Here is a 21622-nt window from a genome sequence, read left to right on the forward strand (position 1 = left end):
CCATTTCTCCAGGGATCTTCCTAACCCAGGAATCGAAACCGCATTTCCTGCATTTGTAGGTGGGTTCTTTACTACTGGGCCACCAGGAAAGCCCCCCAAATTTAAGCATATGTTTTTTATTATTTATAATTTTGGCCATACCACACGGCTTGTGGGATCTTAGTTCCTCGGCCAGAGAGTGAACCCGTGCCCTTGGCAGTGAAAGCGCAGAGTCCTAATCGCTGGGCCAGCAGGCAAGTCCCCTAACACGTGTGCTCGCACGTCCACTGTCTCGTTTGTGTATACCTGCCAGTGACCTGCACACAGCATGTCACACCTGGGCTTTTTGACTTAGCATGTCTGGCTGGCTGTCCTATAGCACCCAGCCCTTGCATGCCCAGTCGCACCCCAATGTATGGCAAAGAAACCGACAACACTGGAAGAAACTACCTCGGTGCATGGAGCCCGGGGCACAAGAAGTCTGCAGAGTCACCCTTTTCTGTGACATTCCTGTGCCAGAGGGTACACCCATGTGCAACTCTGTACAGATACTGCCAACTCGTTCCCCGTGGGTTTCTACCACTTGACACCGCCAGCAACCTGTGTCCACCCCCTACCCCACCCCTGCCCAGAGCCTCACCAGCACTGATTTTTATCCAACTTGGATTTTTCTCAACCTGAGAGGTGAACACTTAGTCATCTTTAATAGACTTAACAACAGTTTTGGATTTACACAGAAATTGTGAAGACAGGACAGGGTGCCTCCTGGCTGCGTCTCCTCCATAAATGCGAAGTTGCTGAAATCAATGTGCTGGTTTGGCTGTGAGAGCCTGGCCAAGGGGCACGAGGACTTCCTGGCTCTCCAGTGGTGAGGACCCCATGCTTCCTCTACAGGGGGCATGGGTTTGATACCTGGTCAGGGAACTAAGATCCCACATGCCACGTGGCATGGTTGGGTCCCCAACTGGGCTCCTGGGCTCCTTGCATGTCTCCAAACCACATGCACATGTTATTTTCATAACAGAAGACTTTAAAGAATAGGTTTTATTCCAGCAGATGACTACAAAAGTAACAAAAGTAAATTTTTAAAATTCCTGGACAGGGTAGAGACAGCCTGGAGGAAATGCAGCAGAGGGCACAAGGATATTCACATAACTCACGAAGACTGGGAGCAGCAGGCATGACCACATGGATTCGTCCTCAGAGTGCTCTGAAAAACCCAAGCATCGTTTTGTGTGCAAGTAGCTGTTGACACAGAGATGTTTGTGTTCGTTCTGAGTCCATCTGCTCAAGATAAATTGCACCCATTCATACATGCAAGGGAGATCTGCGGACTTGTCCCAGCAGGCCATGTTACAAGCTCTTTGCACATTTAACCTCAACAACCCTAGAATGTAAGGTCTACCGAAGTAGACGTGTCATAGGCACGAGAGGTCAAGCAACCAGCCCAAGGCTGCACAGCCTAGGAGTGGTGGAGCCCTAGAGGTTACCATGCAGACGGAAATTCAATCAAGGCCAGCCCCTCCCTCAACAGCAGGTTTCCACTGCTGAGTGACCCTGTGTGGGGCAGCTGCCAAGGGCGTGCCCTACACTCAACTCTGCAAATGTTCCCTAGGTTACCACTGGACACGACGCAGCACACAGAACCAAGATCTCTGCTTCTCAGAGCCCCAAGGAATCAGACACAAAAGGAACTCATTTCATGTAGAGGGAAACCAAGGCCGAGAGACTAGTGCCACGGCACAGAACTGGCACCCAGGCAGCTTGGCACAGAGAGGGGTGTTGGGGGGGTAGGGGGGCGTCTCTGGGCACTTGTCTTCCGCTCTCCCCACCCTGGCCCCACGGTCCCCACTAAGCCAGCAGTCAGTCTGGCCCTCCCTCGAGTTGCTCTTCTCCTGCTGCTTTCCAGGTTTTCCCTTTGTCACGGCATCCAGCATTTTTGCCAGATGTGTATCTGCCCAGCTGGACTGCATGTGTGCTGAGCGCCCAGAGCAGCAGGGATCCAGGGCAGACAAGGAGACCCCCGCAGCTGACCACAGCTGCCACACGGCACAGCAGACGCCCATGGCTGCATGCCTCTGGCCTGCTGGGGGTGCTGGGCTAAACACTCACTGGGGTGGGCGTTCCCGGGACCAAGGCTCAGTGTAGGCAAGCACCTCCCAGAGAACAGCAAGGGGCTCGGTGAGAGGTGGCCGGCAGGGGGGCGGGCTACAGCCAAGGGCTGCCTCTCGTGGAGTGGGACCGGAACTGTGGGAGAGCTCTGAGCAGATGTTAAGTCACCGAAGTTCCACCGCAACTACAGACACTGCCCAACCAGGGTTGAGAACAGACCTGGGGAGGAAGGTTCGGCAGGAAGGGTTCCTGATCACATCCGCTGAGGAAAGCTGGAGCTTCTGATCCCAGAGCAGAGCTGGGGGGGGGGGCAGGGTCCTCACGAAGGCAGGATGGCTGGCACACAGTAGGTACGTTGGGAACATACCAGGAGCCATGATGTGGGTAACCTTTACTCATCTGAGCCTCACTTTCTACATCTATAAGGTGGGGATATCTGCTTCATGGGGTGTCTGGAAGACAGCCACTGCACAAGTATCTGCGTATACTTTTGTGTACACACATATATACACGCCACAGGTCGATCTCGTTACTAACACCTAATTACCGCACTCATATGTAGGCTGTCCCCCAGGCATTCATTAACCTCCTTAATTCTAAGAGGCACAGAGAGGGGCACTCACTTGCCCAAGGCCACACAGCCAGAAACTAAGCTGATAGGAGCCAGGGAGGCACCCAGCGGCGGTGTCTACATCCTGGTTGTAACAGACACCAGGAAGCCAGGAGCAATCCCAACTTCAGACCCAGCGAAGAGAGACCCTAGAGACAGCTGTGCACCTGGACAAGGGCTGGAGGCAGGCTCTGCCGCAGAGTGGAGTGGGGAGAGCTGAGGGGGGCTAGGCGTGGAGGGACAGACATCTGCAATGAGGCAGCAGATGAGGTCAGGGTTGTAGGGCCGGAGGGCTCACTCCCAATGCAGCAGGAGGCAGATGGCTGGCCAGGTAGGTTCCTAGCCAAGAGGCTATGCAAGGATGTGGCCGTTGCAGACTGCCTTCCCCTCTGCCACTGGGGACAGGGCCCCACAGGGTCCTGGCCTCAGGAGCTACCTGGTGCCCCCAAAGGCAAGCTCCCTTCCCAGATGGGCACTTGGCCCAGAACCAAAGGCCAAGGCATGAGTGGGCCCTGCCCACCACTAAGTCCCAAGATCCTCAGTTCAAACCTGCAGGGTCCCCTGGGAGACTGTGAGCTGCCCAGGACCCTCAGCTGAGGGCAGGGTCAGTCTGCACCTCTCCTCCCCACCACAGCTCCCACTGGGGCTTCCAGACCACCCCAGAGGAACAACAGTCCACAGCCAGGGTCCCAGACAGCACACACGTCACCTTCACAGGCCACAGAACTACCCGAACAGGAGGTGCACTGAGCCTCCATCCAGATGCCCACCCCTCAGGAGACAGACTATTTGGAGACCAGAAACTTCCACATTACGTTTATCCTGAAGTTTCAGCATGCACTGGCAGTGTGTGGTGTTGTGACGATTCTAGGTTTTAATTCATGTGCAATTCCTGTCTCCCGAGTGTTTGAATGTGGCAGACAGGCAGAAACGCTGGGCCACGGACTCAAGCCCCCTGCCTGGAGCTGGCCCTTCAGACCCAAGATGCTGAGGAACCTGCGTGGTGCCGGTAGTCCCTGGGGAACAGACGGGAGCAGGGACAGACTCGTGTCTGCACAGAAGACTCAGGTGGAGGCGGTGGCTGACAGCTTTATTGCTCTGGGGAGGGGAGGCCAGAGGCTCAGGAGCTCTTGGTGGGGCGGCTCGGCTTCCTCTTCACCATCACAGGCTTCTGGCTGCGCAGGATGGCGCTGGCTCTGCGGATGGCAGCCTGCAGGCGAGGCAGGCTCAGGTCACTTCCCCTGGGAGCTTGTGCCCCCACATTGTGTTCCCAGAGCGCAGGTCCTGCTCCACAGTCCGGAGAGGACCACCCCTCTCAGTTGCCCCGGGCCCCCGCCCACCTCCTCGGTCCAGCCCTGCTCACCATGCGCAAATCCGGGCGGTACTTGTTCTTCCGGATCATGTGCCGGATGCTGCTGAGGGTGGCCCGGGCGTTCTTGTTGATGGTGGTCCGCACGTAGGAAGTGGCTGGCTTGCGCTGGCCTGGCAGGGGACGGGAAGAAGGGGGGGCCCAAGGGTCAGTGGGAGGGTCTGGAACGTCGGTGCCCACACCTGTTGTGAGGGCAGAATCCCACCCAGAGACACCGAGTGCCTGGGCCGTGTGAGTGCAGGAGGCTGCCTCGTCTCCCAGCTCCACGTAGGGCACATTCATAGGGACGACCACAGGCCAGGCTCTGCACCGATACAGGTGTGTCCTCCCTACCCCAGCCCGGAGACAACACTGCTCAGCTCACTGGACAAAGGTGGACTCTCATGTGTGAGGTCGCATGTGCACAGCAGTCGTCTCAGCCCAACTGAGGCGGGCACTTGGCGCCACACAGGCCAGGCAGTGAGTGCTCCCCAGAAAGCAGCTCTGCTCCTCTCATGTCCACACCCTCCCAGGCCCAAGCGACCACAGTCTGGGCAACAAAGTCCAAAAGGCCGAGCTCTGAGGCCTGGCCCCTAACAATGAGGGGTGATCTGGACCCACAGGAGGGACTGGAGGAAGGGCAGTGGGGGGGTGTGTGTCTGTGTGTGTGTGTGTGTCTGGGTGTGTGTGTGTGTCTGGGTGTGCAGAGCATCCGCCCCTCACCTGCACACAGCTGGAGTCTGCTCTCTACTGCCCAGACAGGATGGAAATGAAATCCCCCCTTTACTGTGCCTCAGAGCTGATGGGGTCCTGGCTGCATCCTATGCTTCTGGGTGCCCCCAAGAAGCCCAGGACCCCGTACCACACTGGAGGTTTGATGTTAGCCTTTGCTGACCCCAGAAGGGAGCCCACATTACCCCCTCAGGTCAACCCAGTTTCTGACAGCCCAGAAAGAGCCACCAACAATCCAACAAGACAAAGCAAGGGTTTTGGGACCCAGCACCCGAGAACAGGGTTCTCAAGAGTGTGGGAATCTGGGAAGCCTAACAGCATAACCAACTGGCTGCCCCGGGACTGCACTCTTGGGAAGAGAGGCTAACCCTCGTCCCTGTGAGACCCACAAGGCAGCAGCTGTGGTCGGTGCTGTCAATGAACAGGACACAGAAGTCAGAACCCACAGAGAAATCAATCAGGGACCTGGAAAAGCTCGTTCCTATCTCATAAAACCAGTGCCCATTTAAAAACAAGTGTTGAAGGTGTGATACAGTAACTCAGCTGTTATCCAGAAACCCCTCTTCCCCTTGACCCCTCTAAGAGTCTAAAGAGCAAGTCTGTGGGGGAAACCAGTTTATGGGGGGGGTGGGATGGGATGCTGAGACCTCCTTCTGAGCTCCCCCAGCCACAACTCGAGTCTAACTACTGCTTCAGAAGCTTCTCTTTCCACATGTGGGAACTAAAGGTCGGTCCCTCATCTGTTTGCCTCCGTTTCCCCACTTGTGGAGAGACTAACGGCCACCTCCACCTGGGGTGCTTCAAGAATTTATTCTTAAAACATCATCAAACAGCGGCAATTTTGTAGTCCTGACTCTGGTCCTATAAATTTCTCCGCTTTTCAGATGATGAGCTCGTGTAACTTGGAGGCTCGCTTGGAAAGGAACCAGCCTCCCAAGCAAACACCTCGAGCCCAGGAATCCTGATTCAACAGCACAAGCACCGACACTGAAAAGCCACAGCCCCCTGCCCCGGATGGGGGTCAGTTGCCTGGGCCCAGCCAGGGTAAAGGCTCACCGGATCTCCGCTTCATCACCACCACGACCCCTTTGCCGTCCGCCGCCGGCTCCACACCCACGGTCTTGCGGTGAATGAGCCCATTGTAGCGAAAGGAGTTTCGCGCTTTCAGGTTATTCGGCTCCTGGGAACAGGAACGAATCGCGGCCGTGAGGAGATAGTGCAGGCCCCTCCCTCCGACCAAGGCGTCCGGGCCCCACTTACGGTGCTGTACGTCTGCTTGTTCCTCTTGATCAAGAAGCTGGAGCAGTTCCGCACGACCATCCATTGCAGATGCGCGGACATGGCGTCGACTGCGGGGAAAGGGGCACGGGAAACGTCAGGGGAGCAGCAGGCAGAAACCTGACCACAGAGAAGGGGTGTTCTGGGTCGTCGCGGGGAATGGGGGGGGGGCACCACGTGGGCCGAGGGCGCCTAGAAGTCTGCCAGGTGGGGCTGAGCGGCCTAAGGCGGCGGGGCTAAACTCAGGCGGCCGAGACTCACTACAGGGGACAAGGCGATGAGAAACCACAGAGACCTAAGGCGGCAGCGCCGAAGAGCAGCCAAGAACGCGAGGGGCGCGGTGAGAGCGACCAGGCCGGGGCACAAACACAGGCCGCGGGCGCGAGAGATAGGCACGCGGGAAGAGGAAGAAGCCTCCACTCACCTCTTCTCGGTGCGGCGGCCGGAGACGGAAAGAGGCACGCTGGGGGCGGGGCGACGCCTTTAATATCGACACGCATTTCCGCTTCCTGTCTGGACACGCGCGTGCGGTCGGCTACCCCCGTCTCCGAGGCAGCTCGTCAACGTTCGGTTATTTCCGCCAGCCAGTCGCCAACCGTTCGGGGCCCTTCGGAAGCCTTCCGCTAGGGAGGGCCCTTCACGTGTCCTAGGAACTCCACGGCCGGATTTCCGAACGGGTATCGCTCCAGAGGCCCCCAAGTCCCCTTCCTCAGAGGCTTCTTTCCAACATGGCCACCCAATGCTTGGCACAGTATGGGTGCTCACTACACATCTGTCTGATAAATGAACCTGTGAGTGCGTGAACTATTTAACCCTAGTTCCAGGAACTTCAAGGGCCTCCAGCTTCTTCGTAGACCGTCGGCTATTCCCGACGAAGGCAGCAGGCCCGCTCGAACATCTTCGGAACTCTCCGGAAACGCCCTTCGGAAAGAGGGCCACCTTCCGTCCTCTTGTCCCCATGCCCACTTCGGATCGCTTCGGAAACACTCGGTCTCCATTCGGCCACCTTCGGAAAGCTTCGGCTATCCCCGGGAGCCCCTTCTCTCAATTCGCCCTCCCCCGGCCCCTCTTCAACGCCTGAACCCTGTGAGTCTAGAGAGAAGTTGGACCGAACTTTTTCGCAGTCCGCCACCCTGGGGGGACGTGGATTTCCTCTAAGGGCGAGTTGTGTTGGAGGAGAGGAGATTTGCCTGCGAAACCTCTGGTTCTCTTAGAGCTTCCATTCCCGTTCCCCCTCTTCCCTGTACCTTGCGGCCTGGCGCCCCATTCCCACCAGCACCGTTCACGGCCGTTACACTTTATGCAACTTTTCTTTTCTCTTGTCAGGGTCCTCCTTAAGGGGAAAGAACCTCGCCTGATACATCTCTGTCGCAGCCTGGCGAGACTCCCAAGTGAACAGAAGGAACGACAGGGCCTTATGTCACCTCCATCAGGACAACTCGTGATTATGTCCGGGAACTCCTCGAGGGCAGAGGCTTTGTCCATCTCCTTGCCTTGGATTTGCCCCTAATGAGTCCCGACAGTCCCGAGGCCCTAGGAGAAACCTGAGGAAACAGGGACGTTGGGGTTTGCCTTGCTCCTTCCAGTGGCGTGCTCTAAATCTGATGGTGGCCACAGAGTTCCTGTGAGTCGGATCCACAGTTCTGTCTTGGGGATCATTCTCTCTGGACCACACAGGCGACCTCGGCAGGCAGGCAATAAGTGCCCACTTCCATCCCTTAAGGCGCCCTGACTTGCTGATCCTCTGCTTCCTCCTGGGGATCCAGGGCTTTGTCTGATCCTTGTGTTTTGACCCCACGTGTCTCCACCGCGGGGCCCACTGCCCAGGAGGCGCGGGAGGCAGGCAGAGAAACAACGCCAGGGCTCCCCCCGCGCCTTACGGTGCCGCCATCACAAAGTCCTGAATTTGGATCACGTGCGGCTTCAGACTCCTTGGGGGCACAGGGGGCCCGGGCCACACTAACCTGTGCGCCCAGCCGGCCCCAGCATCGGCTCCTGAGGGCCAGGGCGCCCCCAGGCCGGGCCCTTCCACACCCGGCCCAGCCCAGGTGATCAGGAGAGCGCCGGGCATACCTGGCGCAGAACCCTAACCCCGCCCCGGGCCGCACCCGGAACGCGGAACGCGCTCTCCGCGGGTCAGAGCCAGCCATGGCGGCGGCGCCGGCCGTGTGCACCTCGCCCAGGACCCCGCCGAGCGGTGCACCGTCCCCGGCGGCGGGCGCGCCGGGGCTGGTGTCCGGCCTGGGCCGCTGTCGGATGGCGCTGCTGCTGGCCGTGGCGCTGGACGTGGCGGGCATGGCGGCGTTGCTGACCGGCGTGTTCGCGCAGCTGCAGGTGCGCGGCCGCGACTTCGGCGACCTGCTTATCTACACGGGCGCGCTGCTCGTCTTCCTGAGCCTGCTCGGCTGGATCCTCTGGTACACCGGCAACATAGAGATCTCGCGCCAGGAGCTCGAGCGCGACTACGGCCTGAGGCCCTCGGCGCTCGCCCGCCTCGCGCGGAAGCTCTCCCGCCGCTGGTCGGCGCCGGCTTCCTCCGCCGCCGGCCGGCGCGCCGCGCCCGGCTCCCGGGGAGCGCGCCGCGCCGCCCGCACGCCCCCGCCGCCCGCCGCCGGTTCCCGCCGCGTGCGCCTGCAGCTCGCCTCGCTGGAGGCCGGGCCCGGGGCGGCGGGAGCGGGCACCGAGTGAGCCCGAGGTGAGGGGTGGGGAGGCGGGGCGGGGCGGGGACGAGGGGAGAGACGTCAAAGGGACAGGGAGGTGAAGAGACGGGGACAGGGACACGCGGGGAAGAGAGACAGGTAGAGGTCAAGATCGGGAGGGAGAGAAGCGAAGAACGCAGAGACCAGAGGACGAAGACCCAGAGACAGTACGCGTGAGTGTAGGCCAAGAGAGACAAATGAGAGCCCGTCCCCAGACGTGGGAATTTCCAGGTCGCTCAAATGGTGAAGAGTCTACCTGCAGTGCAGGAGGCGTGGGTTCGATCCCTGGATCAGTAAGATCCCCTGGAGAAGGGCCTAGCCGCCCACTCCAGAATTCCTGCTTGGAGAATTCATGGACGGAGGAGCCTGGTGGGCTACATACAGTCCATGGGGTTGCAAAGAATCGCACATGACTTGAACGACTAAACACACACCTCAGCCATGAGGGCTGGAGAGTCACTATCGGCTCCTTGGATATTTGGGGATATTGGTCCCAGTGTCTCCAGTCTCCAGGCACACCCAGTCTCATTTCCCATCCAGTCCTCCCAATGTAACAGTCTCTGAGGTCACTAGTATTACTGTAACATCCCAGGGAGGACACTGAGGTCCCCAAAAGGTGCCACCTCTTGCCCAAGGGGGGCTAGTTGTTGTACTCTCCAGAGTGCAGAGACCTGCTGTGGCTCCCTGCTGCCCTCTGGTTGAATCCAAGCCGCTCACTGTGTGTGTCGCCCACTCTCCTGCCTTCTCTGCAGTGATGATGACAGCCCTTCCCCCCACCCCTGTCCATCATGGTCGGGATGTCTTGCACCATTGGCCTCTGTCCACGCCTTTACCTTCATCGGGCGCACTTGTAGTCTTCACTCTGCACAGAGAGTTTACCAGATGTCTTTTATGATCCTACTCCGATTTCAGTGCCTTTTTCTGGGTCTTCTCATGGTCTGAGTTACCCTCTTTTATTGTCTGTATTGCCATGTGTTGTGTGTGTGTGTGTGTGTGTGTGTGTGTGTGTACTGATACTGTCTCTCACAGCCAAGAGGGAGACCTTAGAGGGTAAGATCTGGGTCTCTGGTGTCTTTGTTCTTAGCATTCTCCAGCTAAGAGTGAACTCAGGAAGTCAGAGGCTGATGATTGGGTGGGTGGGTGGATGGATGGATAGATGAGTGATGGATGGGTGGATGGATGAATTGGTTGATGGATAGGTGGGTGGATGGATGGATACGGTGGGGGTTTTGGTATTTTGCTTTTGGCTGCACTGTGTGGCTTGTCGGATTTAGACTTCCTGACCAGGGACTGAACCCAGGTCCACGGCAGTGAAAGTGCTGAGTCCTAACCTCTGGACCTCCAGGGAATTCCCAGTACAGTGGGACTGATTGATGGCAGTTAGGTGGATGGATAGGTGAATGGATTTGGGTCAGATGGGTAGGCAGACAGATGAGAGGACAGATGAAAGGATTGGTTGGTAGGTGGATAGGTAAGTGGAACAATGGGTGGATGACCGAACCAGTTTCCCAAATGAGGGGTTCCATAAACGCATTAACTCCGTGTCCTAAGACATTCTCTACTGGTGATGAATTAACTTTCCTCCTCTCAACCAGAAGGATGCTGGTTATATACCTTTTGTGTGTGTGTGAGAGAATTTCGAGACTAGTCACCCAGATCATATGCTACGTTCTGTGGTTCAGATGAGGAAACAGTTGAAGACGAACAAATGTATGCATAGACAAAGCATGAGCTAACACACAATTTGACATACCATGCAGAAATAACCAGCAGTGGTTAACATTACCCCCTGGAAACACTTTACCTTGCCCAGAAGTCTAACCCAGCTGTGGCGGGCCTCTGCTGCCAGAACCACTTGCCAGAAACTGGCCAAGCTGATCAGACTCTAGGCCCCTCTGAGAAGGAGAACGGGCCTGTCCAAAGACAGGACTCTTACCACGGGCAGGGCGAGGTGGCTCCAGCACCCAAAAGACAGAGAACTAGAAGCTGAACAGAGGGACTGTGGGTGGGACTCGAGGCACTCCTCTCTGCCTCTGGGACCAAAACCCGTTGAGATGCACATCAACAGCCCGTGTCGTTTCTCCCCCGTGTAATCTTCTCTGTCTCCGCCTCTCTGTCTCTCTGTGTCCCTGTGTCTGTCACAGTCCATCTCCCGTGTCCCTTTGTATCATTGTGCCTCTGTGGTCCCCTCGACTTCTCTCTCGGCCTCTGCCTGCCTCTCGTCCCCCACCCTGTACCCCTGGGGTCCACTGCGTTAAAGGCGCAGTTGCTGCTGCACAGCAGGCTGTGAAGAACGGAGGAGCCCTGAATGAGCAAGTGTGAGAGTCCGTTGTGAGGGGCCAAAGCAGGAGGAAGGGGCCCCTGGCCGTGCGTGGTGGACCTGGGATGCAGGGGTCGTGAGCCGCCACTAACCCCACCCTCCCTTCTGCAGATGAACGCGTGGCCCCAGCTGTGAGCGCCCGATGGAGACGTGCTGCCGCCCCCAGCAGCCCCTGGCCACCAGGATACGCCTTCCTGTCTCCCATCTCTCCTGCCCCAGATAAACGGCTCTGCCTCCCAGCACTGCATGTCTGTCTGGGGAGGGACACTGCTGGAGTAGGGGAAGGGGCCCTAGGAGCCCAGCTGTCCAGGCTGCCCCCTTGTGGAGGGGGCACAGGAGCCAGGGGCGGGGAGTTGGGGGGGGGGGGGTCGGGCAGGGAGGCCAGAATCTCAAGCCCAGTCCCAACCCCCCATCCAGACCTCCTGCAGCCCAGTGTCCTCGGTTAGTTTGGGTCCCCGGAGAGGTAGACGAGGGACAAAGACTGCAAGATATTTATTGGGGAAAACACAAAACACGTGTGGAGGGTAGGCTGGTGTGGGCTCTGTCTCCTGAGAAAGGAAGAGGGGAGGAAGGGGGCCGGGCAGGATGAGTCTTCAACCGTAAGGAGCTTCCGGGAAGGTTTCCGTCCCGAGGCCGAGGCCTGCAGTCGTCCAGCGTCGGTGGAAAGCAGGGCGAGCGGCTGCTGGCCCAAGGGCCGCAGGATCCCACAGGCCGGCGGGTGGGCAGCAGAGACTGTCAGACAGTGGCAGAAGGACAGATGAGGGGCTCGGTTGCCCGTGAATCCCACCCCCCCCAAGCCCAGCTGGAGTCTCAGCTGAGGCCACCCCCACTCATCCCCACCCCTTCGGTCTAGACCCCCGCTGATTACAGCCCGGGACCTACACTCAAACTCAGGGTGCCCGTTAGCTCAAGTACCTCTCAGCTCAGATCCTCCGCACTTACTCTGGGCCTCTCATTCCAAACGCCTGTCCCCTCGCATCCCCTGTGATCACAGCCCAGGCCCCCACCCCCGTCAGCCCAAGACCCCCCCAAAACACACACACACACACATTCCCAGCACTGCGCCCCCCTGCTTCATGCTTCTCATAAAAGAGACCGAGCATCTCTGTGCTACGTCTGTATTGAGGGGCCCCTCCAGGGGGCGCCCCTAATCATCTTCGTCCCCCCCTTCCGTTTCTTCGCCCCCTTCCGTCCCCTCCCCCTCGGTGCCCCCCGAGACATCCAGGGCCCCCTCCGTGGGCGCGGCGGGGGGGATGCTGCCGACAGAGGGCGTCTTCTTTTCGCTCGGAGTCCGGTCCTTGGACAACAAAGAGACCGTCCTGGACAGGTCGCACTTGCCCTTCAGGAACCAGGGCAGCCGCAGCATGTCGTGTCGCCTGGCCCACCTGGCGGGGAGGGGACACCGTCAGCCGCGCCGTCCCCCTGCCCCCACTCCCGGGTCAGGGGCGCCCGCCCGCTTCCCGAGCCCCACTCGCCAGAACAGGCAGATGCTGGTGATGAGGAAGAGGAGGCCTCCGCACGTCCAGCCCAGCGCCCACATGTGCTTCCGCCGCATGTTCTCTGCACAGAGCGGGGGCGGTGAGACCCAGGGCTCCCCGCCGCCAGCCCCCACCCCGGGGCCCCGGCTCCCCGCGCACCATCCGGACGCTGGTGGTAGCAGACCCCGTCGCGGTAGCAGCATCGGAGACGCAGGCAGAGATTGGGGTTCTCGATTGCCGCCTGGCCCCCGCAACTCTCCCGGTCCCACACATCTCCTTCACAACCTGGGGACCCATCACGAGGGGCAGCGTCCTCACGGAGCCCACGGCCGGGCCCGAGGCCGCCTGCCCAGAGCCCACTCCAGCCCGGGTCCCCAGCCCCTATTCTATTAGAGCCAGAGTCCAGGCCCCAGCCCCTCCTCCCTCAGACCCCCAGCCCCTCCTCCCTCCGACCCCCAGTCCCCCCTCCCTCAGACCCGGGGGTCTAGTCTGGGTTCTCTGTCCCCGGGGGGACCCCGGGTGTCCTCCACTGCTCACTCCATGGATAGAAGAATCCCTGGATTCCATTCCCGTCTGTGAAAGAAAGAGCCGTGTGGGGAGACTGGTGGCTGAGGAGGCCCCCGGCTCCGCCCTCCGACCCTCTCGCCAGCGCCCTCACCTGCTGAGCCCTGCATGAGCAGGAGGAGACCCAAAGCTGGGATCCCAGAGCCGACCATGTTGCCTCCCCAGCCTTCTGGGGCCTCTGTGGGGAGAGACCTTGAAGGCCATCACCCCAGCAACCGGCTTGGCCCCGCCCACCTCCCTGCCTGACCCCTAAAGTTCTAAGTTCTGTTGCTAGGGAGCCCCCTCAGCAGTGGGGAAGCAAAAAAGGGGGGGGTCACACTGGCCTGGTCATGCCTGGTTGCTAGGGAGTTGCTTCCTTAGCAACCAGGTGGAAGGGGCCTTGGGGTGGGATGGGGCCCTGGTGTTAGAAGAGCCCTCCCAACAACCGGGTGCAAAGCAAGGGGGAGTCTAAGTCATCTCCCCTTTGCCAACCAGGGGACCCCAAGAGTGGGCACCCCGAGACCTCTTGCCAAGGCCTCCCTCTGCTTAGTAAACTGATGCCTGAGGGGAAGGTCCAGGGGGGCCCCAAAGCTCCTCAGACCTGGTTGCCAGGGGGAGGGCCTCCCTAGCAACCAGGGGTGGGGGGCCTGAGGCCCAGAGGACCTCACTGAGCCCCATTGTTAGGGAGGCTCCCGAGCAACCAGACCTAGGAGGGTGATGAGGAAAATGGGGGTCAGGCCACATAGCTCCTGCTCAGGCACCCCCCGGTCCCAAGGGCACCCAGGCCCCCGATGGGGAATGTGTAACCAACCAGAGGGCTGGGACCCCCAGGATCCAAGAGCTCTGAAGCCTGGTTGGTGGGGCGGGGGGGGAGGGGGGTCATAGGAAAGGAGCCCCGTCTAGCGCATCTCAGTTTCTGCACCCGCAAACGGGGGAACACACCCAACTGGGGTCCCCAGGCTTCTGGTCTGGTTCCCCAGTGGTAGGGGAGGAGGCCAACCTGGGGACTGGGTTGGAAACTGATCCTGAGTTCTCCCCTGAACCTGCGCTCAGCTTCCAGCCAGTGAGGATGGGGCTCATTGCCCTTGGAGTGTCCAGACCCGGAGTCTGAATGGGGAGGCATGGGGTCTGGACCCCTGTGTTCCTGAGGGAAGAGGGGCTGGGGGTCTGGATCCCTGGGTCTGAGGAGGAGATGTGGGGTCTGGACCCCTGTGTTCCTGAGGGAAGAGGGGCTGGGGGTCTGGATCCCTGGGTCTAAGGGAGGAGGAGCTGGGGTCCTGGACCCCCGGATCTGAGAAGGAGGCGTGGGGTCTGGAACCCTAGGTCTGAGGGGGGAGGGGATGGGGGCCTGGACCCCCGGGTCTGAGGAGGAGGAGCTGGGGTCCTGGGCCCCTAGGTCTGAGGAGGGGGGCCGGGGGTCCTGACTCAGGTCTGACAGAGGTGGCCCGGGGGGTCCTGACTCAGTCTGAGGGTGCAGGGGGCAGGGCCGAGGTCTGAGGGCAGCTGACCAGGAGTCCAGAGCCCACTCCCCAGAAGCCCTGTGAGGCTGCCTCCCGGCCTCCCCACCTCCTGTAAACATCCTGGTGGGTGCTGAGTGGGGCTGGGGTTGCCTTCGTCAGAGATGACACAGGTCAGAGGGGCTCGGCAGGGGGCCGGGGGTGGGGGTCAGAGGGGTTGCGGGGCTGAGGCCCAGCAGCTGCTGACCATTTCCTGTGTCAACATCATCTGGACCCACTTCCCAATTCCCGGGATTCCTCAGGGATCAAGGAGGGGGTGGGGGGCGGGGCCGCGGGCCCTGGACCGCGGCTTGGGGCTGGGGGGGCCCACCGTCATGGCCCTCACCGCTAATGACAGGTTTGGGCTGCCTCTGCGGCCCGCCTGCCCCGTCACCCCCCAGAGGCCAGACAGGACCCCCCAGGGACAGACAGACGGACACACACAGCCTCGGACCTGCTGACCTCACGCCGGCCAGCTCCACCTCAGCCGGGGGCCAGCCCATGAGCAAGGACCCCCTGGGGCCCGTCATCTCCCAGCAGCATCCCCCCCCACCCCCCGCGTCTGTGACCACCCCTCAGCACCCGAATCCCCTCTGGGCCTCTCCCCGTGTTTGCCTCTAAGTCCCTGAGCTTGTCTCTCTGTGTCTCTGTGGGTTCCAACGTTTTGTTTGTTTGCATCTCTTTCTCTCTGGTGCCTCAGTGTGGTCCCGTCTCCCTTTGTCACTGTCATCTCCTGTCATTGTGATCTCCACCGTGTCTTTCCCTGAGGTCTGTCTCTGCCTCTCTGCAGAAGTGGCCCAAGTGTCCCCACCTTCGGGGAAGACCCGGGAGACCTGAGAACTCCCACCAGCCCCCTGCAGCCCGCCCCCTACCCTGAGTGGGGAGATGACTCCCACGCCCTCAAGGTGGGGGCCGAGGAGGGGGCTGGCGCTGGGTGTGGGCCGCTGACCCGTATCCGGACTCTGGACTGCACTCCCCAGATTGTAGCATGCCCACAAGGTCTCTCCATCTTTCTTTCGAGAAACGAAGGTTTCCCGCCTGAACGACACCTGGGTCTGCGGAAGGAGGGGGTTGGGAACTGGGCTCCTGGACATGAAGGAGGAGGTGGAGGCTGGGGGTCTGGACCCCCGAGAGAGAGGGAGGAGGCTGGGGGGGCATTCTTGTGATCCTCGGCTGAAGCAGCGGGTGGGGGCTGGCACCTCCCCTGCCCTGCCCCCTGTCAGTGGAGGGGCTGCCCTCCGACAGGCTGGCCCCAGGCCCAGGCCCCCACACCCCCTCGGGCCAGGCCATCCCCCAGGCTGGTGGCCTGAGTCACCTTGGCTGGCCCCGCCAGTCTGGGGGGGGCTACGTCAGTTCTCCCCTCACTGACGCAGCCTCGGGCCCCCCACGCTGACTCAGCCGGAAACAGGCCCCCTGAGGGGCGGAGACCCAGTGGTCAGAGGCCTGGGTCCCAGCGCTCGCGGGGGCTGGGGAGGGCCCCTGGGGGGCCCTGGCAGGGGTGGCCAGGCAGACTGAGAGAGGCAGAGCGAGCTCTCACCTGAGGCGATGAGGTCATGTCCCACCGTGGGGGGCTGTGACCTCACCTCCCCGGGGGCCTCAGCAGTCGCCCCCCAAGTGGTGGAGTATGGGAGGGGGGCCTCCAGCCTCCATCCATCCCAAGGGTCTCCCTGGCAGCCGCTTAGCACAGTCTGGGGACAGCGTGGCGGGGGGTGCTCTGCAGGGAGACCTTCGAAAGTCCTGGTCACCTTTTGACGTCTCACGTTCCTCCGTCCTCCTTTGCTACCTTAATCCTAGGGGCTGCTCCTGGGGGCTTGGGCTCCTGCCTGGGTCCCTCACTCGTCCTGCCATGAACCCCGGGAGCCACCTCTGCTCCGTACCCCTGGTGCTCCCCGGTATATGTGCGTCTGTATTGGCATCGCTGTCCCCTGGAATCTGTGTCCCCCTCCGGCTCCAGCCCCTGTGCGCTTCTCCGCCTGTCTGCACGTATTCTCCCCATCCCTGCCCACCCCCAGCGCTCTCCCTGTCTCCCCATCTCCATCTCCCTAGGGGCCACATCTTTGTATCTGTCTCCCTGGATATGTTAATAAAACATCACCCGTGAGAATGGCAATGGTTCACATCGACCGAGAGTTGACTGTGACTTTACAGGAGTGAACTCACTGTCTCCTGCGCAGGCGTTTGGGGAGGGTGCCTGGGGTGTCCCCATTTCACAGACAGAGCAACTGAGGCACAGCGAGGTGAAGCCACGTGTCCGAGGTCCCACACCTGCTGGGTGTCTCTCGCCCCTGGTCCCTGTCTCTGCCTCTGGTCCTCTCCCTCCACGTTCCCATGTGTCTCTGGGAGAATGGCCCCCCTCTGTCGGTCCGCATGGCTGACCCCTTGCCTCTCTCGGGACCTCGGCCCCTGGGGGTGGCTGCATCTCTGTCACCCTGCCTGTGTCTCTGTTTGCTGCTGCCCTGCCTCGCCTTTCTCGGACACACCTGTCTCTGTCTCTTTTCCTTTTTGGGAGGAGGGTCTCTCCAAATCTCTCCTGCTATCTTTGTGTTGCTTCCTGGACCTCACCTCTCTCCGCTGGTTTTCTCTGGCTGTCTCTGTCTCTCTGGGGAGATCTCTGTGTATCTCTGCATCTCAGACGCTCCATCGCTGTCTTGCGGCCCATCTCTCTGTGTGTCTGGACCTCCTTGCCTGGGTCTGGGTCTCTGCAGCCCCCTCCCTCTCTGTTCCTAAAAGTGTCTCTGCGCTCGCACCTCCAGCCCCCATCTTCAGCTCCCCGTCTCCCCATCTCTCTGCCAGCCACGGTCCACCCGGGCCCCCCCGCCCTGCAGCCAGGCCCCGTTCTCAACAGAGTGTGTCTGCCCCGGCGGCCGGCCGAGGAGGTGGAGGGAGGGGACGCCAATGACCTCACCAGCCCCTCTCCGACCACCCCCCCCTTTCCCTTTTCAACTTTTCCAACTTTTCCTTCCGTGCCCTCCTCCGAGAGCGGCGGCGGCGTGAGCCCTGCGAGGCAGCCGGCTCCGTCTGAATGGAAAAGGCAGGCAGGGAGGGTGAGTCAGGATGTGTCAGGCCGCCCTCCCCTGCCGCCTGCCCCCCGCCCGCCCGCCTCGGCCCCCTATATAACCCCCCAGGCGTGCACACTCCCTCACTGCCGCGGCCCTCTCTGCTCACACGCACATGCCTCCCCTCCCCAGGCCGAGGCCCAGCTGACCCCCAGGGCTCCCACGGCAGCGGACAGGGAAGGGTTAAAGGCCCCCAGCCCCCTGCCCCCTGCCCTGGGGAATCCCTGCCCTGTGGGGACATGAACAGTAAGTTGGTTCAAGTTCCTGGAGCGGGGAGTTGGGGGGGGTGGACGGGGAGGGACAGCGGAGGGAGGGACCGTCGCTGGAAGGGTGGGGAGCAGACAGAGCGCCGGAGGAGCGCGAGGCAGCGATGGGGAGGCGGGGACGCAGCGAGCAGGGCCTTCGGGGCGCGCAGGGGGCCTGGGCAAGGGACGGGCAGCGGGAGGGGTGCGAGGCCGGGTCAGGGACGCGAAGACCCCCGACGGGACAGCGCCAGGCGAAGAGACAGAGATGCGAGGCCCACGGACAGACAGACAAACGCCAGGGGCTGAGCCCGAAGGGCCCGGGACCCCCGGGGCGTCAGAGGGCCCCGGACACCCGGGGACCCCAACCGTCAGGCTCCAGGAGAGAAACTGAGGCAGAGGGCCCCAGGAGGTCAGAGCGGACCCCCCACCCCCCACCGCACCCAGCCAAGGGGAGGAGAGAGGGAGACGCAGGGGCGCAGACAGAAACAGGAGAGCCAGACGAACGCGGACAGACCGACGGACCGCGGGCAGGGAGGGCCCGGGGGGCGGACCGGGGGCGTGCCGCTGGAGCGGAGCGGCCCGAGGGGCGCTGATTGGCCGGCAGGCGGGGTGGGCGGGGTGGGGGGGATGGGAGGCGGCGGCCCGGGGCCCCCGCGCACCTAGTCCCGGCGCCCTCTCCGCCCGCCGCGTGCGCGCTCCGCGCGCCCGCCTCCCCGCCGCCCGCCGCCCAGGTGCGCCGCGGGGCATCCCCGACTCTGCGGCCCGCTCAGGTCGGCCCCCGCGGGGGCTCCTCCGGCGTCTCTATCTCCCCCGGGTCTCTTTCCCCTGCTCTCGGTCCGGCTCGGGCTCCCGAGCCCCGTGAGGGGGGCAGGTCCTGGCCTGTGCGTCTCCCCCGACCGTGCCCCGCCCCGGGGCCCGGATTCCGGCGTCCGGGGGCGGACGGGAGACGCCCGGCCCGTCTACCCGCCCCGGGGCCGCGTCTGCTCCGACGGGCGGGGCAGCCCGAGCCGGGGAGGGAGAGGGAAACCCGCCCAGGCCCTGCGCCGAGCCCTGGGTGCTCCGCCCGGGGACCCAGGACCCGCACTCCAGCCCCTCCTCCCTCAGACCCCCGGTCGGGGCTGAGCCGCTGCCCTCTCCCCGGACCTCTCCACCTCCCCAGGTGTTTGCTGCCTGGTCCTGGCCGCCCTGAGCCTGTGGCCCGATAGAGCTGCTGCCCCGGGGCCGCCGCCCGCCCCGCCGCGGGCCTCCCCGGACCCTCGCGCTGAGCTGGACAGCGCCGTCCTCCTGACCCGCTCCCTCCTGGCGGACACTCGGCAGCTGGCCGCACAGCTGGTAGGACAGCCTGCAGGGGACGGGCAGGGGCCAGGACCGAGACCCGGAGGGCTTCTGGGCTACCAGGGTGGCCGAGACAGGGGGGGAAAGGGGGTCAGGGGCGTGTGGTGGGGGAGGAAGGACCCCCTGCAGCTGGTCTGGGTCCCTCTCACGGCCTCTTTTCCCCCCAAGAGAGACAAATTCCCAGCTGACGGAGACCACAGCCTGGATTCGCTCCCCACCTTGGCCATGAGTGCGGGGGCGCTGGGAGCGCTGCAGGTAAGGGCGGGAGTGGGCCAGTGAAGCGGGTGCAGGGGGTTGGGGGCTGGTGTGGGCGCTTGCCAGGCGCTCCTTGACGCCCCCCCCCCCGCCCCCCGCCGGGCCCCCAGCTCCCGGGAGTGTTGACACGGCTGCGGGCAGACCTGTTCTCCTACCTGAGGCATGTGCAGTGGCTGCGACGTTCAGGAGGCCCTTCCCTGCGGACCCTGGAGCCCGAGCTGGGCACCCTGCAGGCCCGGCTGGACCGGCTGCTGCGCCGGCTGCAGCTCCTGGTACGATGACCTGGCCCTGAGCCCCCGGACTCTAGGCCCACTCTGAGACCCTCTCTCTGTGTCCCTGAGGCCCTGGACTCCAGGGCACTCTGAGACCCTCTCTCTGTCCCCGAGGCCCCAGACTCCAGGCCCACTCTGAGACCCTCCCTCTGTGTCCCTGAGCCCCTGGACTCCGAAGTCCTGCCTGGAAACTCTAAACTCTCACCTGGAGACTCAGACCCCATGATCTTGTGACTCCGAGTCTCCCACTCTGAAGTCGTAAGATTTGAGAGTCCAAACCCTCATCCCAAGACCTGGAGACCTTGGCCCCAAGACAGGAAGATTCCAGACCCCAAGCCCAGGGAATTCTGAACCTCCAGACCCTGAGACCCGCCCCCCCACCCACACACACACACACCCTGCCCCTGAGATCCTGACACCTTAAGACCCTAGATCCTATAAGGATGATCTCTGACTCAAAACCAGCCTGGAGACCCTCCTCTGCAAGCCCCAGACCCCAAGGACCTAGATCCTGAGGTCTCCAACAAGAAGACCGCAGACCTTGAGCCCTGAGTCCCCAAGAGCTCAGACCTAGGTTGTGACCCCTTAAGACCCCAAGACCCTGCCTTTCTAAACCCCAGACCCAAGACCCTGAGGTGGTAAGACTTCAGTCCTCAGTTCCTGGACATAAGCCCAAAGGCCCTGGAACTCAGACTCCGATTCTCAGCTCTGAGACCCCAGACTGGAGGCCCCAGCCCTCATCCATGAGTGTCTGAGCTTGATCCCAGAGACCTCACATCTAAGACCTCAGCCCCAGGATCCCAGCCCTGACCTTACAGACCCACCCCAGCCCCCTGAACTTGACTCTGGAACCCCATCCTCAAACTTCTGAACTCAGCATCCTGCAGGACTCTCTCCCTTGACACCCCAGCTTCCAGCCCCGAGACGCTGTAGAAAGAGGCCCCCTGGCCCTTCTCCAACCCTGGTTCAGCACAGGCCTCAAACGCCTCCCCCTACTTGGACACCCTGCTGCACCCCTGGCCTGACGCTAGCCCTCTGTTCTCTCCTGGCAGATGTCCCGCCTGGCCCTGCCCCAGGTACCCCCAGACCCTCCGGCACCCCCCCTGGCACCCCCGGCCTCAGCCTGGGGGGGCATCCGGGCGGCCCATGCCATCCTGGGGGGGCTGCAGCTGACGCTCGACTGGGCCGTGCGGGGCCTGCTGCTGCTGAAGACTCGGCTGTGACCCTCCGCCCAGAGCCACCAGCGCCATTCAAAGCCAGATCTTATTTATTTATTTATTTTGGGATGGAGTTGCGGCGGTCAGAGGATTTCCATCCCCCCACTCCATTCTCTCCTAGTTAGAGACGATCCCTCCAGGATCCGTCCCGGAGACCTGGGCAGAGGGGCATCTGTGCCTTATTTATACTTATTTATTTAACAGGGGTGGTGGGAGGCAAGTGGACTCCAGGGTCCATGAGGAGGAGGGAACTTGGCCCCCAGATTCGTGGGTCTCTAATAAGTCTGGCCACAGGGTCTCCCTGACCCCCACCCCTCTGGGCCTGGGCAGGAGCATATTATTATTTATTAAACTATTAACTTTTTGTGTTGGGGTGGGCAGGGAGGGGGAAAGGAGGTCTGGGTTTTTGTACAAAAATGTGAGAAACCTTTGTGAGATGGAGAAGGGGGAATTAAATTCGTCATACACATCCACTTAGAGATGATTTCTCTGGGGGCTGGGGGCTCGATGCTGGGATACCTGGGGGGGGACCATCTACTCTCTGGGTCACCCCCAGAGACCATGAGTTCTTGGTGCTGCTTCTGAGCCTTACCTGGTGGCCAGCACTTCATAGGCACTCAATAAATACTTAATGAAAGATTCTAGAA

General features: G+C 61.7%; 4 protein-coding genes across 5 annotated transcripts; 2 read left to right on the plus strand and 2 right to left on the minus strand.

The window, feature by feature from the left end:
- Window positions 1–3774: 3774 nt before the first annotated feature.
- RPL28 (ribosomal protein L28) lies at window positions 3775–6550 on the minus strand. Of its 2 annotated transcripts, none has more exons than XM_061389278.1 (5): window positions 6484–6550; window positions 6042–6130; window positions 5838–5961; window positions 4065–4183; window positions 3775–3911 (listed from the first exon to the last, which is right to left on the minus strand). In XM_061389278.1, exons 2-5 carry the CDS (start codon window positions 6120–6122, stop codon window positions 3822–3824), a joined length of 414 nt encoding a protein of 137 aa, XP_061245262.1. In that variant the 5' UTR covers window positions 6123–6130; window positions 6484–6550; the 3' UTR covers window positions 3775–3821. The 2 variants fall into 2 exon arrangements, with proteins under 2 accessions (XP_061245262.1, XP_061245263.1); XM_061389279.1 differs by lacking the exon at window positions 6484–6550 and adding an exon at window positions 6355–6480.
- Window positions 6551–6576: 26 nt separating this feature from the next.
- Window positions 6577–11317, plus strand: TMEM238 (transmembrane protein 238). The gene is made up of 3 exons (XM_061389277.1): window positions 6577–7145; window positions 7386–8754; window positions 11190–11317. Exon 2 carries the CDS (start codon window positions 8208–8210, stop codon window positions 8745–8747), a length of 540 nt encoding a protein of 179 aa, XP_061245261.1. The 5' UTR covers window positions 6577–7145; window positions 7386–8207; the 3' UTR covers window positions 8748–8754; window positions 11190–11317.
- A 238-nt stretch (window positions 11318–11555) lies between these two features.
- Window positions 11556–13372, minus strand: TMEM190 (transmembrane protein 190). The gene is made up of 5 exons (XM_061389276.1): window positions 13215–13372; window positions 13094–13129; window positions 12716–12841; window positions 12554–12638; window positions 11556–12463 (listed from the first exon to the last, which is right to left on the minus strand). Exons 1-5 carry the CDS (start codon window positions 13270–13272, stop codon window positions 12226–12228), a joined length of 543 nt encoding a protein of 180 aa, XP_061245260.1. The 5' UTR covers window positions 13273–13372; the 3' UTR covers window positions 11556–12225.
- A 4366-nt stretch (window positions 13373–17738) lies between these two features.
- IL11 (interleukin 11) lies at window positions 17739–21448 on the plus strand. Its single transcript, XM_061389275.1, has 5 exons — window positions 17739–17897; window positions 19056–19228; window positions 19400–19486; window positions 19597–19758; window positions 20811–21448. The coding sequence occupies exons 1-5, from the start codon at window positions 17891–17893 to the stop codon at window positions 20979–20981; spliced, it is 600 nt and encodes a 199-aa protein (XP_061245259.1). The 5' UTR covers window positions 17739–17890; the 3' UTR covers window positions 20982–21448.
- The last annotated feature ends 174 nt before the right edge of the window (window positions 21449–21622 follow it).

This window comes from Bos javanicus, chromosome 18 (genome assembly GCF_032452875.1).
Source record: "Bos javanicus breed banteng chromosome 18, ARS-OSU_banteng_1.0, whole genome shotgun sequence".
NCBI classification, from domain to species: domain Eukaryota; kingdom Metazoa; phylum Chordata; class Mammalia; order Artiodactyla; family Bovidae; genus Bos; species Bos javanicus.

Excerpts from the sequence above, each read along its gene's own strand:
- RPL28 (XM_061389278.1), bottom strand. The coding sequence starts at position 6,122 with ATGTCCGCGCATCTGCAATGGATGGTCGTGCGGAACTGCTCCAGCTTC. Across the intron at positions 5,962-6,041 it reads ACAAGCAGACGTACAGCACC|GAGCCGAATAACCTGAAAGC; the intron begins GTAAGTGGGGCC and ends TCCTGTTCCCAG. Across the intron at positions 3,912-4,064 it reads ACCGCCCGGATTTGCGCATG|GCTGCCATCCGCAGAGCCAG; the intron begins GTGAGCAGGGCT and ends CCTCGCCTGCAG.
- TMEM238 (XM_061389277.1), top strand. The coding sequence starts at position 8,208 with ATGGCGGCGGCGCCGGCCGTGTGCACCTCGCCCAGGACCCCGCCGAGC.
- TMEM190 (XM_061389276.1), bottom strand. The coding sequence starts at position 13,272 with ATGGTCGGCTCTGGGATCCCAGCTTTGGGTCTCCTCCTGCTCATGCAG. Across the intron at positions 12,842-13,093 it reads GGGATTCTTCTATCCATGGA|GTTGTGAAGGAGATGTGTGG; the intron begins GTGAGCAGTGGA and ends ATGGGTCCCCAG. Across the intron at positions 12,639-12,715 it reads CTACCACCAGCGTCCGGATG|AGAACATGCGGCGGAAGCAC; the intron begins GTGCGCGGGGAG and ends CGCTCTGTGCAG.
- IL11 (XM_061389275.1), top strand. Across the intron at positions 19,229-19,399 it reads GGCAGCTGGCCGCACAGCTG|AGAGACAAATTCCCAGCTGA; the intron begins GTAGGACAGCCT and ends TTTCCCCCCAAG. Across the intron at positions 19,759-20,810 it reads TGCGCCGGCTGCAGCTCCTG|ATGTCCCGCCTGGCCCTGCC; the intron begins GTACGATGACCT and ends CTCTCCTGGCAG.